The 19,931-nt window shown below is 35.4% G+C and overlaps 1 protein-coding gene across 1 annotated transcript in view; it reads left to right on the plus strand.

Moving 5' to 3' along the window:
• The window catches only part of LOC127841499 (uncharacterized), a 53,774-nt gene continuing 33,843 nt past the window's right edge, over positions 1-19,931 (plus strand). The window contains exons 1-3 of the mRNA XM_052370367.1: positions 1-78; positions 14,740-15,041; positions 17,468-18,699. Coding sequence (XP_052226327.1) covers positions 14,841-15,041; positions 17,468-18,699 — 1,433 coding nt within the window. The 5' untranslated portion in view covers positions 1-78; positions 14,740-14,840. The remainder of the gene's footprint in view (positions 79-14,739; positions 15,042-17,467; positions 18,700-19,931) is intronic.

The raw sequence follows: 19,931 nt of genomic DNA on the forward strand, positions 1-19,931 counted from the left end.
GAGAGATCACGTGACAAAATGTTTACATGCAAACATGACTACAAATGGATATGTAGCTCTACTACTTCTCCACAAAAGGTAAGTTTAACCACTTCAAAGTAAACAGTGACATGGCGTATTGCATTCACGCTTGACATATACAAAAATATTTAGTATAAACAACATCCACAAATCATTTGCACTGTTATTATTATTGAATTAAACTTTATTGAAGAATAGGTTAAAAACAACTTATAAATCCCCATTCAAGCTAAATTTAAATTGTAATCTTCGTTATGATTTTTATCACACTTTAATGACCACGACTCAGAACAAACTGAAAATTGTATGAGAAGCACTGCATTGTGTAATCATGGAAGATTACCATTCTGTGATATATCCTCCTCCACTCACAGGCAGCAAAAATTTGCCCCCCTCCCCGGGACCCCGATCGACAAAATATGACAGCAAAACACAGACATGTAGCGAGAAAGTCGAATTTAAGTGAATATTAAAGTTATTAGCCGAACAGGAGATCGGTTAGTAGTGTAATATCGTTGCTTTTACTGTCTTTTAACCAATCCAGTTGGATTTTGTCGGCAACTGCATGGGAACATGTGTGTTTTCTATGAAAAAGGTCACGTCCAGTGTTCCACAATCTTTCAGCAATAGGCAGGGGGGGGGGGGCAAATTTATGATACTGCTGCTTGTGCCTCCACTTAGATTTTAGAAGTTCTTCTTGAATTCTCTGAGCTTTTGAGGGTACATAAGTACAGCTCATCGTTCTTGTGTCACGGTCTGAACTTGGTCACGTAAGGGGAGAAGTTGTGTGGCGACCAGGTTAGCTCAGTCGGGAGAGCACTCGCCCTGTAAGCGAGGTGTCCCTGGTTCGAGTCCCGGACTGGCCGCACAAGTTTCTCCCCTTACATGACCAAGTATATTGATTAAACATAATTTAATATAAAAAAAATATATATCAAGTTTGTCAATAAATTCGAATTCAGTCAACCTAAAAAAGCTTAAAAACACAATACCTGTTACCATCCATATCAATTTGCATGTTGTTTGTGTATAAATGCTCAAAACTAAAAGTTTATAAAAAAAACTTTATCAAACGGAAAGTCTAAGTTTTAAATTGACAATTCGATCTATCTTACAAAGGTTCCGGCGTAGAAAGTTGGTGTATCACGATTGGTTGATTAGATAGAATTCTATCTCGCGGGTGATTCCGGAGATAATCCATACTAGAGTATTTTCTAATTCGGAATGTTAGGAATACTGGGCTTTTTCAATTGCAAAAACGTACACATTTTCATGAACCGTTGACGTGTTTGAAACTTTGGATTAATATCATTATTATGCAAGCACACCACATCACGTAATTTGTTTTAATTTGCACATTAGTTATATATATATATATATATACAGGGATCATATTTTCACGCAACATCAATCGATCCGGATATAAATGGGGAAAAGTATCCGAAAATGTATATCCGAAATCATGACAAATTACGTTAAAATATATACCATTGATTTTGCCATTCATGAAGGTGGTATAATACATGTACAAGTAAAATTCCCTTAGGCATTTATTTTAAACGGAACGAGATTTCTCAACTGGTTTTATCATTTGGTATTTCATTGTTGTTTCGTGTGCTGTTTTATCAGACTTTTTTCATCGTTGTCAATATTATTTATCTGTGTAAGTCTATACCGATGTTTTAAATTGTTGTCGACTCGATAATAGCTTACAAGCATGCACTGAACCAAACAAATGTCTGTGCATAGGTTGGCTACTGACAACAACAAACCAAATAATTAAGAAATAATTTGTTGTCAAATAACCCACGGTGGATAGTTTAGATGCGTAGGGATTTTATCACGAGAGTGAAGCGTTTGAAACCACGCATCTATTTTTCCGGTCGTGAGTTATTCAACAACAAAGTATAAAGTACACAAATTATTTTTATTCTAACACGGTTTTACTAAAGATTTATTCAATGTATATCAAGTTCCGCCCATAAAAATAACTTTCGGCTGTTCTGTCGATCAGATCCGCAACTTTCATTCATAATTATATTACCCGATTATTACGCTGGTGGAAAATGTATCGGTATGTTTTGTTTAGTTACAGCGCGTGCATTCAGACGCGTCTTTTCGGATGCGTCTTTAATCCGCTGTTCACAAGTTTTTGATTCTTGGTCAGAGTGACGTGCAATAAACCGGTCCTGACCGGTTTAGAGACTGCAGCTAATGGTTTATCACACCTAATCGAGATAAGAATGTCATTAGGGTGTTTTAGTATGTACACTGTGTAATCGATTTCATGACATGGGAATTTTAATAGCAAACAGAATCGGACCGACTGTTTGGAATTTTCAATCGGTCTTTCATGACCCCAATCGGTCTAGGACTGACAAAACCGAAAATAATATGATCCCTGTGTATATATATATATATATATATATATATATATATATATATATATATACAGTAGAATTGCAATAACTCGAGCTGGCGATTTCTCGAAAACTGGCGATTACTCGAGCATTAAAAAAAGTCCCTAGCATTTTCCTTTAATGTCTATATAAAAATACCCGCGATAACTCAAACGTGCGATTTTCGATAACTCGAGGTCGTGTGCCGGTCCCTGAAAGGCATTTCACACCTAATTAACTGGCAATTATTCGAGGACGCTTTCTCGCCTGGTCGGTGCTAAAAATATTCGAGTTGTGAAAACAGCGCAATAAAGCAGACAAAAGACGCTCGATTAGGTGTGAAGGTAGTTTGAGAAACACTGCAAATGGTCATCCTTTGAGAAGCAGATCAAAGCTACATAGTTTTAAGGATAATTAAATAATTACCAGCATCAGTTCCGGGAAGCTAATGGGTTGCGACAATCTTCAATCCTTGACTTTGCGCAACACAAGTCTGACTAATGTACATAAAATGCAAAGTGTGTAGTGATTATGTTGTTTTTAGTGTGTGTTTTTGTTCATGCGCTTTTTAAAAATAATTATTCTACATGTACAGTGAATATTGATGAGATATTTTTGATTATATATATGTTTTGTGTGTATGTTGAAATAATAAAATGAATTTACGATCATCTTAATTGTTTTGTTTTTTATACTGTAACCTTAAGCGATTTTTACAAAGCCTTTTCTTTCTCTAGCACCGTCTTAAATGTAAATAAAGCGTTTGCGTTCAGAATTTGGCATTATCAACCGAGACATTAAAAACAAATAATACCATGGATTACTCGAAACCTGCGATTACTCGAGCATCAATGTCGGTCCCGTGCTGCCTCGAGTTATCGCAGTTTTACTGTATATATATATATGATCTGTTTGTGTTTATTTATGCCAGAAAATAGTTTATGTTTCTAATATAACCAATTAAAGTACTGCCCAGATTTTGGGTGGCCGGGACTTGACATAGAAAATGTTGTAACCAGTTGCAACTGCCAGCGACCAGGAGGGTCAATAACTGGGAGTAAGATAATTGCAACTACCTCCTCCCCATAACATCAAAATAATTTAAATAAGTATTACAGGGCTTTTTTTCAGCTTTTTGGGAAGATAGCCCATGGCTTTGAAATTGGGAATATTATTGGCATTTTCAAGAAATTGGGAAAATAAATCGGGATTTCAAACTACATGAATGAGTTCAGCATCTTTAATCACAAACACCACAAACACCATTATGATCAACAGTTTTCCACATAATAAGCTCACACAAAGTCTTGAGTCACATCCGGCACCATTTTATTAGGAGGCGCTTCATCTTCTTCTGAAGAACTACTGCTATCAACATGTTGAATATCAGTCAGCACTTTGCTTTCAGAAATCAACGATGACGATGCAAAGAGTCACTTGTTATTAAATTACTATTATTGACAATGGAAGAGGTTTCGATGAGAAGACTTGTACTTCTTGATCATGTTTTTTTTGTATGACGCTTACTTAATTAAAAAAAATCAACAGTTTTTGTTTTTCCGCCATGTTTTTGCTTAATAGGAATCTCTTTCACGTAATATATTTCGAATTGCGCGACATTTTTGTTTCCATTCAGCCGAATCACGAAACGCTTGAATTTCATCGCAAATACATGTATAGCAAAACTATTGCCAAGCAATATATGTCCCCTACCGGCTCCACCATTGTCAGATTTTTTTTTTCTAATATTTTATTTGTTGCCATAGCAACCAGAATTTTTGACATAGGAACAAAATGAAATGACATGCATAGTGTCCAAATTGCCATCTATCCATGTTTCAAGTTTCATGAAAAAAATATTTAGAACTTTAAAAGTTATCGCATGATCCAGAAAAGTGTGACAAACTCACGGACTGACGGACACACAGAGAGCCAACCTGCATAATAAGTCCCGTCCGTTGAAACTGGTAGAGGACAATAAGCATCTGAACAACACGGAGAATATCGTGTACACGAATAATGCCGACGTTATCCAAATCAAGGTATAGTCTTAAACCCGTACAAGACCGGATTGGACTACGCTTTGTTATAAAGCGAAACAGTCGATTTCATTAGCGTTTTTTTCCCAATTAGGAATTTTTTAGCAAATAATGGAAAAAAAGCATACTTTTTGCGATTGGGAATATAGACGAGTTTCGGCTATAGAATCAGCCCCAAAAAAGCCCTGCATTATGCTATAATGTTCTCGTACATTGGTTTCCCTCACATATGTATTTTGCGCATGCGCATCCAATGACTAGTATTTTTTAGAATTGTATAACTTTCATATCACCAATAAAATACTATTTTAGTATTAAACCCTCTGAAAACCGTCTTTGTATACATATTTACAAAACATTTAATTTGTGAAGGTTAAGGTCAATGATCTGCATCATCCATATGATTTTTCTCATTGGATTTGTTCTCTTTGTATGACCGCGTTCTAAATGGGGCTCCCAGTTGGGAAGTAATTTTTTAAGTGACATTTTGAAATAAGTTTAAGCGAGGAACAATACCCCGTCAGGTATTTTTCAGTGCTCCGAAATGAATTTTAAACTCATTTGTTTTAAGTGCTGGTGATTTATAATGCAAAAAAAAATACTCGATACAATGATCATTTTAACCACAATTTAAGCAATTTCTTTATATTTGTGGGGCATTTCTTGTTTAAATCGCATTTACACGGCAAAATAGTAAGCAGTTGCGAAAGCTCGATCTACTTGAATAGAATCCGGACAAGTGCAGTATTTGATGACAGCGAAATGATGTATTAAATTGAGCACGAATCCAATGAGAAGACAATTGAAAGGAAGAGAACGAGGTATATTATTTACCCACAGTTCCTCCCTCTTTAGTTTAAAGAGGGCATTTACCAGGGATTTTGATTTAAGAGGAATCCTGCTTTTTGATGCTAGCATTTTGACATTTTCACACTATTGACTCCTGCAAATAATCTGCCTTGCATTACCCGGTATTGGACAAAAATGTTACCAAAAATCGAACTCTAAAATATATTTTATATCATACAATTTCTGGTTTTGCATTGTATTTTACTAATCTTTTTTCAAAATAACGTTTGCAGACTATTGAACAAAGAAAAAAAAACAACTACAGTTTGGATTTCAGAATGTTGACACCTGGAAATTTCATTTTATCTCTGAAAATTTCTAGCATTCTTTTGACTTTTCAAAATCTATTGACTTGCCAGGAGAATGGTTTTGGGACTGCAGAGACTGCATGGTGATACAGCCTCTGAATACTTTTTTCAAGTCAATAACCCTTTCCCCATAAGAAGCAAAGTGAAAATAGCTTTTGCAAACAGCTTAAAACCAGAACAGCATGCACAGTCTGTTCAGGCTTTTTGCTGTTTGCTGCTTATCAGTGTCTAAGGGTTGGAACTGAAACCTTTAAAACTTAGATTTAGTTAGGAAGGCGTTTAATAAAATTTAACTTTCTGAGGGACTACAAGTGCGTAAAACTACGTATCTAAGTGGTAAAGGGATTATTGATTGCTTTCATTGAAGGTGGTATTGAGTATATCAGATATCAGGTATTGTCTAATCTGTGTGGGCAAGTTGTTTTTTTCTTAATGCTAATCATTCAACATATCCAATGGAATGCCATCGCAGAGATCCATTACAAGTGTAAACAATAACATGCTAGACTGCTCTGTGTTGATGATGTAGTAAAAGCACTTGGCTGGCATCTTTGATAAGGATCCATGCTTTTGGTAGATAATCAGGAACTAAGCTTCTTGCATATCAAGTCCTGTTCTGCTATCATTGGGATGTATGTGAGGAGATTGAAGCCTGTCTGAACGGTTGTGTCAAGGAAATGTGTTCAAAACAATAACAACTAAACTCTGATATTATATAATCTTTACTGAGCGTTCAAAATGATATAAAATGTTTTAAGCGTTCAAAATGATGTAAAATGTTTTAATGCAACTTGTTTTCCTGTTGTGATCATGCATCTGTTACACTGTCTGTTACATCTATGAGTGATTCACCAATTCCATGTGAGTATTAATTCTATGAACATATTCCATTATGATGTCTCACAAAAGAATATTATTTTTTAATGCCACATTGTTCCATGTGTTTCATAATCTAGTATACTGGGAGATCAAACTAAAGTATAACTGTTTTGGGATAATTCTTAGTTAAGGGAATAAACAACAAAGAGCTACATATATTATTGCTTCCCACTCAGAAGCAAAGTGAACATGTTTACGTGCAAACAGCATAAAACCAGAACAGCCTGCGAGTAACTCGCAGTCTGTTCAGGTTTTATGCTGTTTGCTGCTCATCAGTATCTAAGGGTTGGAAATGAAACCTTAAAAACTTAAATCTAGTAGGAAAGGTCTTTAATTAAATTTAACTTTCTAAGAGACTACAAATGCGTCGAAATACGTTTCTAAGTGGTAATGGGTTAATATCTTCGTAACAACCATTTCGGGTAACTGTGAGAATGTGGAATGATTAACAAAGAAACCAGTTTCTATTTTGCTAGTTCTTAGATCTATGTGACTAAGTGACTTTGCCAAGGATAACAAGTATGATACCTCTCATCACTTGCTACCAATTACCAGCACACATGGTGCCTGCTGGTGCAGATGACTTGCTTGGAAACATATGTTAACTATATGTGCTATAGCATTGTTGTGATTCACAATTATGGTACCTGGATTAATTTTATTATTGAGAGATACAGTAAGAAAATAATTGATAAATTTTGATTTATGATGTTCATAGATTTATCTGAGTTTATAAACTATTTGATATTTTGTTTTCAAAATAACTTGTGAATACTATGTGACTTATGTACAATAGTGCTCTCCCTCACTGAAACATTTCTGAAGTCTACTTTTTAGAAATTTTAGAAACTGAAGCCAAAGTTTTAGCCAAGCATTCAGAACTGCCTGTTTTATGTCTAGTATTAGAGATCTTGATGTACAGACTATGTACTTGTACTGCAACTTACGTTATTGTTAAATTTAATAAAAAAACATAATATGAACAATTAAATACAAAATAAGTCATCTGATTTTTTTTTTAAAGATTTTACTTTACAATTTTCCTGAAATATGGCCCTGAGGCACTTAAGATCATGCGAACGGATGTGAATAAGTCATGTGTGAATATCCACATGTCACTTTAATTTCAATATTAAAAAATTAATGAAAGATATAATTATAACGTGACTGAGAGTTAATGAAAACAAATAAACACCTATACTTAAATTAATTTAATTAATACTTAAAAAGAAAAATATAATTTTAGATAAAATATAAATTAGCTGTCTAAATTCCCTTTTACATATTATACGTCTAGTATTAAAATAATGCATATTCCCACTTGCCACAGATGTATTTGTCTAGTAGAAATGATATGTTAATGAAATCATGTAGACTTCTGATAAAATATAAATAATTCAAATACACTCGTAACACTATTCCAGGGAGATTCTAAATCTATAAATCCATAGATTGCTAACTTCTTCCTTAGATGAGAATTTTACAAAAGTACAGTCCATTTATTAAAAGTACTCATGGTGTCAGTATCTCATATGCTGTAAATTATTGATAGAATACTATAAAAAAAATCTACTACTGTAAAAGAGGTTTCCATTAAATTGAACAGTTTTTTTATAATTATGAAAAACAAAATAGCAAAGTTAAAGGCTGTGATAGATTTGTTGAGCAATCTTTAAAGCAAAGTAAAAGACTGAGAGATTTGTTGAACAATTTTTTTTATAGTATTTTTTTTTTACTGCAATTAAATATCTTTTAATTATTGAGACCAAAATTAAATAAAACATCTCTTTAAATAAGTAGACTGTATGAGAAAGAGCCATAAATTTATTCATTTTGAAATGTATAGAATAATTTACTGAAAGACAAGTTCTTAAGAATGAGTTCAACCTCTGGTCTGTAGTTAATTAAGCTGTAAAAAGATCACATTGAAATTTAATGTTAACGAAATGAATTAACAAATTCAAGTGATGTCTGGTTGAAATGAATTATGAATTTGAAGTTCTGTGATGTTGAAAGGTATGTTTATGAACGAGCAATATTCCAGTATTTAAAAGTTGCCATTTTTGGTTTCAATTTGAAAGGATTGATCAATGTTTTGGAATTTAAACGGCCTTGGTATGCGAACATTAAGTGTATATTTGGATGAAAACTCATCCCTATATTTGTATTTATTGATTGAGATGTTTGATTTTAGTATTAACATATTGATCATGAAGACGGTTGATAAGGTAATTAAGTTCAAATATTCATTCATGGTCAGGACTATGGTAAGTGTTAATTTTGTGAAATCGTATTTGATGTCTTTAATATTCTATGTATTGCAACATTTCTTGTATTGCAACAAGCCTACTACATAATTTTCTGTCATGTGTAATATGAGCTGCATAATGCGAAAATGGGTCTTATTTTATATGCAGCAAGCCTGCGCAATTTTTGCATGATGCAGCTGTTATGATGTTGCTAAAATATAGTAAGTGTTTGATGAAACAGAAACAGAAGTATTTCTTAAAGTTTAATTGTAGCTTACCATATAAATGCCTGTAATTATTTTCAGTAACGATATCTTTTTAAAGTAAGTAAATATTCAATATTTAAGTAAATTGAACGTATTTTAATATTTTCCTTTGTAGAAATTCCTCATAAAAAATGCAACTCTCAAGGGCCCTGACCCGTTCCTTCAAGCATAAGAATACGCCTTTATAAATAACACACTTCCCACGCTAATATCATGGCAACCTTTCATTAAACTTGCTTCTATAATTATATGGTCAATATTCATTATTAATAGTGAAAACCTTTTATTGAAAACGTCTAATCAATATTCAACGATACACAGTAAAGAATTAAAAAAAGACTTGACTAGCTGATTTAGCAAAACGTAAAGCTATTTAAAGGTATGACATGAAGTAAGGTGTGGGTTGCCTGGAGTTTTTATGTCATTGGGGTATATATCTGTTAGAAAATCAGAATTAAAAAGAGTACATGGAATAAATTATGAAATTTAGTGTGAATTATCTACTTTAATGTAATAAACCACAAACCAAACCATTTTCTTTATAAAAATTGTATAAAAGGACTTATTTGGTCATTGAACTGTACATTGGAATTTTAAAAAAGGTAATGCCTTTAAAAGAAATTTAATTGTTTGCATTTAAAACTAATAAAAAAATATACAATATAAAAATATTTTCTTACTATCCATGAAGCTAAAATTGTTAACATTATTCTGTAAAAGAAAGGCCATTTTTTTCCTAATTTAAGCCTTTTAAGTTAATTAGCCAGATTTTCAATGAATTTGAAAATGCTTGTTATTAGAGAGGTGTAAGACAGACAGCTGTAAAGGTACGCAAGTTATTGTGATATCTTAAACGCGCAGGCTATCTTTTAACAAGACTGCAGCGATGCGCAGGCTGGTCTGAAGATTCACTGGCCTTCACATATGGCACAACTAAGACCCATTTTAGCATGACATGGCTCAAAATAACAATCATTTGCCATAGGTAGATTCATAACAAGCAGAGGCAGTATTGTCCCATAAAATATTTACAAAGTTTTCACTCCTATGAAAAATGACATATTTACTTCTGACCATCAGCAAGCATTCAGAATTATAGTCATGATTACCTAAACACTCTCAATTTTACCCTGAAGTTATGTAATGCATTACAAAAATCAACATATATGCCCCTTTTTATCATAGTTAATATGACTTCATTAATTTTTCTATAACACATGGAATAACTACATAAAAGGCCTTAAGTTTGGTTGGGTAACAAATTAATTTCATTTTTATATGACAGGTAATATCTGTAGGCATTATCTAGTTCTGTATTTGCTTTCTCAATAATATATTAAAATCACTGCATTATGTGAATTGAGAATAAGACATCAAACTTGACATGAATATAATTTTGGTGATTTTCTCATCAAAAAGTGTTTATTAGCAAATTCTGGATGTATTGTTCTGTTGTAATATTCTGTCTATACCAATAGTATAATAAGCACTTTTCCTTAACTCTGCTCATTATCAATAGCCAAGATTTTATTATCCCCCGCCATAGGCGGAGGGATATTGTTTTGGCGTTGTCCGTCCGTCTTTCCGTCCGTCTGTCCATCGGAGCCATATCTTGGAAGCGCTTTGGCAGATTTCATTGAAACTTGGTATGAGTATGTATATGGATAAGAGGATGATGCACGCCAAATGGCATTGTACACCATCAGTTAATAACAGAGTTATGGCCCTTTGTATCTTGAAAAAATGCTTTTTTGTGTGTCCGGAACTATATCTTGGAAGTGCTTTGGCCGATTTCATTGAAACTTGGTATGAGTATGTTTATGGATAAGAGGATGATGCACGCTAAATGGCATTGTACACCATATGTTAATAAAAGAGTTATGGCCCTTTGTATCTTGAAAAAATGCTTTTTTTGTGTGTCCGGAGCCATATCTTGGAAGTGCTTTCATTGAAACTTGGTATGAGTATATATATGCATAACAGGATGATTCACGCCAAATGGCATTGTACACCATATGTTAATAACGGAGTTATGGCCCTTTGTATCATGAAAAAATGCTTTTTTGAGTGTCAAATACAATACTTTTGTGTCCAGAAACATATTGGCAGGGGACATCAATTCAACAAATTTGCTTGTTTTTTCATAATTCAGACTGTATTTTAAAACTGTGTCCATGCACACATGGATGATGGGTTCATGTATTGAGGAATGTATAAAAAATCTAAATTAAACATTCAGTTTTCAAGTAAAAGAAATTTATATGATGCATTTATAAATGCAAGTGTCTACATTACTTATTATTTGTTAAAATGTATCAGTACAAGTGTTACAATTTGTAATAATGCATTTTGAAAAACACAGTTTATTCCAAGCTTTATGTCTAACTCCAATTGCACTTAAAAGTGTTTAAAAATACCGGTAGCTGTTATTTCTGTTTATATGTAAATTATATTTAATTAAGAATTAAAGGTTTGTACATGTAACATTTTCAGACAAGTGAAGTTTAAGGACCCCAGTCTAATTGGAAAAGTATATTTAAACATCATGGATATAGGTAATCATCGCAGGTTTATTACCGCTATTTGGTTGATGATGGATAGGATAATATGTTATAAAATGTTTATAATTTCCAGATGTTCAAAATAATTTAGTTTACAGAATACTCCAAATCTGTGATGCTTTTGTTTTGGGGGGGGGGGGGGGGGGGGGGATTCTGTAAATCTTTAAAGCAGGTTAATGATATTTATTATCCCCACGCTTTTTGAAAAAAAGGTGGGGATATTGTGGTTATCTCCGCCGTCCGTCCGTCTGTCTGTCCGTCCGTCCTGGCCACTATCTCCTCCTACACTAAAAGCACTAGAACCTTGAAACTTACACACATGGTAGCTATGAGCATATGTGCGACCCTGCACTATTCGGAATTTTGATCTGACCCCTGGGTCAAAAGTTATAGCGGTTGGGGTGGGGCCGCGTCAGAAATTATCACTCATTTTTTAGGTTATTTTACATTTACTTCTTTATTTCTACACCGATTCACTTCAAATTGATACTGGACCTCTCTTATGACAATACGGTCAATCTCAACCATGCATGGCCCCATTCCCAACCCTGGGGCGCCCCGCCCACATAGGCCACACCCACCAAAAATTTCCATTTACTATAATTTTTTCATTTCTACACGGATTCACTTCAAATTGATACTGAACTTTTGTTATGACATTAGGGTCAATCTCAACTATGCATGGCCCCAATCCCAACCCTGGGGTGCCCGCCCACATAGGCCACACCCACCAAAAAATTCCATTTACTATAATTTTTTCATTTCTACACGGATTCACTTCAAATTGATTCTGAACTTCTCTTATGACATTAGGGTCAATCTCAACTATGCATGGCCCCATAACCAACCCTGGGGCCCCGCCCACATAGACCACACCCACCCAAAATTGCCTTTACTATAATTTCTTCATTTCTACACCGATTCACTTCAAATTGATATTGAACTTCTCTTATGACAATACAGTCAATCTCAACTATGCATGGCCCCATTACCAACCCTGGGGCGCCCCGCCCACATAGACCACACCCACCCAAAATTGCCTTTTACTATAATTTCTTCATTTCTACACCGATTCACTTCAAATTGATACTGAACCTCTCTTATGACAATACGGTCAATCTCAACTATGCATGGCCCCATTACCAACCCTGGGGCCCCGCCCACATAGACCACACCCGCCCCAAATTGCCTTTTACTATAATTTCTTCATTTCTACACCGATTCACTTCAAATTGATACTGAACTTCTCTTATGACAATACGGTCAATCTCAACTATGCATGGCACAATTACCAACCCTGGGGCGCCCTGCCCACATATGTCACACCCACCCAAAATTGCCTTTTACTATAACTTCTTCATTTCTACACCAATTCACTTCTAATTGATGATGAACTTCTCTTATGACAATACGGTCAATCTCAGCTATGCATGGCCCCATTACCAACCCTGGGGCACACCTAGGTCAAACATTCGGCTTGGGGATACGCGTCGGCCTCTGCCGCGCCATTTCTAGTTTCATTAATTTCTGTAAAAATCAAAAAAGTTCTCATAAATTTTAAAACCATATTTTATTGTAATTTAACTTAACATTGAGCAACTTTATAAAAATGTGTAAATGCAAAATAAAAATATTGGCTTTTTTATGCCTTAGGTAGGATGCCATTAAAGCAGTAGGACTGTCTGTCTGTCCGTCTGTCCGGCATTTAACTCATTTTATCAATATGCTTATCATTCATTATCAGAGAAATGTTTATGGGAAACAATGATTGTCAAACTTTTGATACAGGAATTGATGTATGAATGTGACAATGATTGTCAAACTTTTGTTACAGGAATTGATGTATGAATGTGACAATGATTGTCAAACTTTTGAAACAGGAATTGATGTATGAATGTGACAATGATTGTCAAACTTTTGATACAGGAATTGATGTATGAATGTGACAATGATTGTCAAATTTTTGATACAGGAATTGATGTATGAATGTGTTATTATTGTTTTTTTTTATTTTTCCCATGTTTTGTAGTCAATATACTGCAAAGTCATTATATTTACGGGACATTAATTTTTGTTCATTTTGTTGGTAGACCGATCTTCGAATTGAACATAAATTCTTATAAAAATGACCAACCAAATTCATCTTTTTTATCAAAATCATAAATTCACATGTTCATGTGCCAACAAAAGTAGTAATTTTTTTATTATCACAAGATTTCATGTAGACGAATACAATTGATTGTACAGTACCTAGAACTATATACTCTCTGGTTTTCACTGATAGAGGAACGATGCTGCTAAGATAAAAGAAACCTGCTGTATTAAAAAATCAGCACCCAAAGGTGTGTCTTGTACTCAGATATGAAATTTTATTAAACATGTGCCTGCTGGTGGTGAGATACACAACTATGACTTCTATGATCAGATGTTATAGCACTTACCTATTTCCCCTGTAAAGGGAAAATGGCCGTTAATCAATATTTGCTGGGTTGGAATCATGCAGGGACAATGGATGGATGAAAGGTTATTTATTAAGTGATGGGCAAGATGTTTTATGGAAATTGAGTCTGATGTATTGTTTATTATTCCAGGTAAATGGTTACAGATGATTGATTGTGTTATGGATTTAAATTTTTATCAATATGACTTGATATTTGTTGCTATATTAAAATACTATGTTGTCAAGCAGTTTATATACATGTAAATGTCTGTGCTCTGTGAAAATGGGCTTTGATGCATGTGCGTAAAGTGTCGTCCCTGATTAGCCTGTGCAGTGTGCAGAGGCTAATCAGGGACGACAGGCTAATCTGGGACGACACTTTACGCACATGCATTAAACCCCCTTTTCACAGAGCACGGCTCATATAAAAAAGCTGACAGTTTAGTCATAAAAAGTCCTAATGTTATTTTAAAAGCGGTGTATTTCCTAGGTTAACTTAAGCCCAAGGTTTGTTATTTAAATGGTAAAATGAAAATGTAATTATCTAAGTCAACACAGTGATGTGCACTAGCACTCAACAAATAACAATATGCAACAAAAACACTGAATATAACACACAACAATAACAGCAAACACTCAGTATACATGTAAGTACACAAATGACTGCAAGTTTATCCTTATCAAACTGTTTTACAAGTCTTGTATCTGAGCTTTTCTATATATTTTAGGTTCATTAAAGAGGAGAAATCAATAACAATACAGAGGTATACAACAAGTGGTTTTAATCCAACCCTATTGATGATCGACCACATGCAAATTATCTGAGAAAATGGAAATGTCATTTCCGCCACTGCAAGGCCAACTGGCCTTCACAAAGAGTTCGGTGGAGTTTGACAATGGAGGGTTCGGGATTACCGGGATGTCGGGCTTCCTGTCGGAGAGAGAGCCGGAAGAGTTTTCCGGACAGCCCCGTGTCTTCACCAGCACCGATGGGGAGGAGGCAATCAAGTGTCTGCGAAAGGCATTTCAGGTTAGAAAAAGAAAAGGGCGTATTTTACACATATTTTGTACTGAATTCAGTTTGTATATTTGGTTGTGAAACTGGGAGCAATAAAGTGCCTGTTAAAGGTGTCTCCGATTAGGAAAAATGGGTTTATTTTATACATTTTTTCACCAAATTCAAATTGGTATATATGGTTGTGAAATTGGGAGAAATATGGTGTCTTCAAAAGACTTCTCAGGTTAGAACTAGAAGGGGTGAAACACATTTTTATGTCCCCCACCACTATAGTAGGGGACATATTGTTTCTGCCCTGTCTTTTGGTTTGTTTGTTTGTGTGTTTGCGTCAAACTTTAACATTTGCCATAACTTTTGCAATATTGAAGATAGCAACTTGATATTTGGCATACATGTGTATCTCATGGAGCTGCACATTTTGAGTGGTGAAAGGTCAAGGTCAAAGGTCAATTATATGGCTTCAAAGCGGCGCAGTAGGGGACATAGTGTTTCTGACAAACACATTTTTTGTTTTCTCTGAATTGGAATTGGTATAGATGGTTGTGAAATTAGGACTTTTTTTGCAACCCATGCGAAAGCAAAAAAATCTTACAGAACATGTCAGGTCCGATAACTTACCGGACCTCACCAGATTTTACCAGACCTTGTTCTTATACCAAACCATAGAAAAAACCTTTTATTGCTTACTAGTATTTTTATCATGATGACAATCTTAATGGTTAAAAAGTCTAAATACAATAAAATAACAACTAAATTTAAACAGCCGCTTGTACGTCTGATTTTCGCATCAAATCTTGAAATGGAACAGACAAAGGTCATTTTGTTCCCCGCTTTTGATTTATGATCATCACAAGGATTGAAATCAGTAAAATTCAATTCAACCAATAAAAAAAAAAGGTGTATCCTATGTCACAAAACAAGGTGCAATATTTGACTGGTTCTAAGAAGTTTGTAACATCACCATCAAAGATAGCAAATTCTACTGGATGGTAAAATCCATTTTATTTGAAAGCTAAACAATCTATCGAAGTAAAATAACCAGTCCGTATTTTTTTTACATATTCCTGTTTAATCAAAACTAAGTTTTACATATTGTTTTTATTTTTTCTGACACAAGAACTGACAGTTTAAGTAATAATACGGGACCTCAGCAAATTTTATTGGAGATGTCCCAAGTCTTTCGCATGGGTTGTTCATGCTGATTGAGGAATTTAGAGCAAGTTTAATCTTCGTTACTATCAACATTTTCAAATTTTAGGTGTAAGCCTAAAAGGGGGCTATTTATAAATAACATAACATAAAAAATGCCTTGTTTTGTTTTATTAATAATTATGTTAGCAGAATAAACTTTATCAATAATTTCTTTCTAGCAGAATAGCGTAATGCCATCAAAAACCTCACCAAAACACATGAAATAAGATAGCAGAAATACTGCTATGAGAATTTATTTGTTTTGTTTATATGGATTTGTTGTATTTTAACCCTTTGAGCGCTGGAACCGGATTTTGAAGGCCTTTGCAAACAGTTTGGATCCAGATGAGACGCCACAGAACGTGGCGTCACATCAGGATCCAAACTGTTTGCTATTCTGATAGTATTCTTTGAAAAAAATCAAAGAAAATGCTGATTTTAGAAATTTAGCAGACAACATTTTAGCAGACGACAAATTTCCCAGCATGCAAAGGGTTAAGTCTTACACAGCAGTCAGTCTAGATTAGCAGATTTATCAGTGCTAAGTGCAAATACTTTAGTTTCTGGAAACTGTCCTACTTGAATTACAGGTAGGGGAAGTATGGACAAAGAAATTATTTCATGACCTAACCCCAGTCCCCACTCATGATATGAACCCACAATCCTTGGATTTGTAGTCCTGGGGACCGTTTCAATTAACATCGTAGTACACATTTACGATACGATACATTTTTGGAAGATGCATAATTGCCAAAGTCCATATCATATGATTATACATTTTCAGTACTTAATTAATTGTATTGGCATCTCAAGCGCCGTATATATTTGATGAGCTTGGAGAACTAGTTCCTGTACTTATAAAGATTACAAATTTCTCTCTTAAGTTAAAATTGTCGTACGATCGTTTATGAAACAGCCCCCTGGACTTTATTTATTGAGCTAAGTGACCGGACCTTTATTGATCTACGTTTAAATTAGTGTTGCTCTGGGAAAACAGGGCTAAATGGGTGTGTGTAAAGTGTCATCCAAGATTAGCCTGTGCAGATTGCACAGGCTAATCAGGGACGAGACTTTTGGCTTTTATTGTTGTGTCAAGGAAGTCTGTTTTTAGGCATTAAGTTTGGCGGAAAGTGTTGTCCCTGATTAGCCTGTGCAGACTGCAAAGTCTAATCTGGGATGACACTTTAAGTCCAAGCATATAGCCCTGTTTTCCCATAGGCAGGCTCAATGTTTTCCTTCATGCATAGGTGTTACAACCTGGGAACCATGCAGCTCGCAAGCCATCGGAGAACGTCTCCTCTGGGTTCATCCACTGCCGTCACTCGTCACAACTCGGCAAGCGCTATGTGAATCTCCGACACCACCTAGAGGAGCGTGCAAGAAAAGAGCTCCTTAGAGACTGTTTGTTCCGACTGAAAACTGGCGCCATATTTGTACGTGACCTTCAGCACCTGGTGAAAAACGAGTACAAAGTCTTCTATCATATAAGTCACGACTGTGTGACGGAGATTCCCGAAAGTAAGATATTCTGTCTCAATGCACTGTGTGAGGACCTACGGACGCTGGTAGGCGACTGGAAGTGTATAAAACAGAAGCTTCATACTAACCGGTGGCTACAGCCAGTGCAAGGAGCGTTGTTCTTTCAGTTGGATAGGATAAAATTGGTGTTAGACCAGTTGATACAGTCTGCAATATGGTGGCTGGAAAAGTTTGTCGTTGTCGGTTTACAGGTGTTTGCTCACGGAAGCGTGGACACGTTCACGCATGAAATGATTTGGAATGTAACACGAGGCCTTGAAGATTTAAATAAAATAATAAACAGCTTACAATCACCCTCACCTACCTCAAAATATGGCTTACAATCACCAAATGTGCTCAGGCTGCACGGGCTTAGTGCGGAATCAACTAATTCATTTGCCAGTTTAGGCGAGTATGTTAAATCTTTGCCATTCACAAGAGTGCTATCAATTTTGGCGAACGAACGGTCAAAGTACGCCGCTCTCGAGACTCACAGATTTTTCACGACAAGTCCAGAGTTTGTGAAATTGTTAAATTCTGGGAAACTTCCGGAATACATATGGACTGAGGAATCTAGTCATGCAAATGACAAGCTAGAACGTGAGACGTCGGACTATCATACCGCCACTGGCAGCATGACGTCTTTGAGTGCGGCCATTTTGAAAATTGGCAGTGTGCGAGCACCGGATTTATCCGACTCGGACTCTCCATTAGTTGAACTCGGACGTCGAGAGCATGCTTTCGCAGAAAACTTCCTTCTTGTTGTGTGCAATTCCACAAACTTACTGCGGCGAAACGACAGTAGACCCAGGAAGGTTGTGAAAGGTTCCCAAAGTTTTTCGGGTTCAGATAAACCCCCTCGGGGAGAAACCCCAGTGTTGTCGAGGGCGGATTCCATGAGAAAGTCTGTGTCCTGGGGAGACTCGGCTGACAGCTCAATAAAATCCCAGCTGACCTCAAGGTGGGTACATCTTTATGTCCTATTTAATGATAGCTCAATAAAATCCCAGCTGAACTCAAGGTAGGTACATCTTTCTGTCCTATTTACTTACAGCTCAAAAAAAATCCCAGCTAATCTCAAGGTGGGTACATCTTTCTGTCCTATTTACTGACAGCTCAATAAAATCCCAGCTGACCTCAAGGTGGGTACATCTTTCTGTCCTATTTACTGACAGCTCATTAAAATCCCAGCTGACTTCAAGGTGGATAAATCTTTCTGTCCTATTTACTGACAGCTCAATAAAATCCCAGCTGAACTCAAGGTGGGTACATCTTTCAGTTTCTGTCCTATTTATTGACAGCTCAATAAAATCCCAGCTGACCTCAAGGTGGGTACATCTTTCTGTCTTATTTACTGACAGCTCAATAAAATCCCAGCTGACCTCAAGGTGGGTACATCTTTCTGTCCTATTTACAATGTACTGACAGCTCAATAAAATCCCAGCTAACCTCAAGGTGGGTACATCTTTCTGTCCTATTAACTGACAGCTCCATAAAATCCCAGCTGACCTCAAGGTGGGTACATCTTTCTGTCCTATTAACTGACAGCTCAATAAAATCCCAGCTGACCTTAAGGTGGGTTCTTCTTTCTGTCCTGTTTAACCCTTTACCACTTAGATACATATTTTCACCCATTTGAAGTCCCTAAGAGTGTTAAATTTAATGTAAGATCTTTCTTATTAGCTAGATTCAAGTTTTTTAAGGCTTCATCTCCAACATTAGATACTGATAAGCAGCAAACAGCATGAAACCTGAACAGACTGCAATTAAGTTACTTGCAGGCTATTCTGGTTTAATGCTGTTTGCACATACATATAGCTATTTTCACTTTGCTTATAAGTGGGAAAGGGTTAAAATTACTGCTACTGGTTGGCAAGTACTTCTGTAGAGTAAGAAATATGTTGTTGACCTTTTTACATATTCAGAAAAATGCAAATGCAAAAAAAATAATATTTTGTTATGTTGATAGTCTAAAATGTTTGTAACTTCCTGTGGAAATGAACTTAAGTGCACATGTGGAAAAAACTCCCCAAATCAGCTTCCCAACAGTGTAAAAGTATTTGCTTGAACTGTCTGTACATTTGCAACAAGCAAGAACCCATGATGCTTACTTTTAAGTTTTGCTGTTTAAATAAAAAAGAATAATAAAAAATCCCATAAGGAAAACATATTTCATCCTGAAGGTACTCGCAA

Source organism: Dreissena polymorpha, chromosome 8, assembly GCF_020536995.1.
Source record: "Dreissena polymorpha isolate Duluth1 chromosome 8, UMN_Dpol_1.0, whole genome shotgun sequence".
Lineage (NCBI taxonomy): Eukaryota > Metazoa > Mollusca > Bivalvia > Myida > Dreissenidae > Dreissena > Dreissena polymorpha.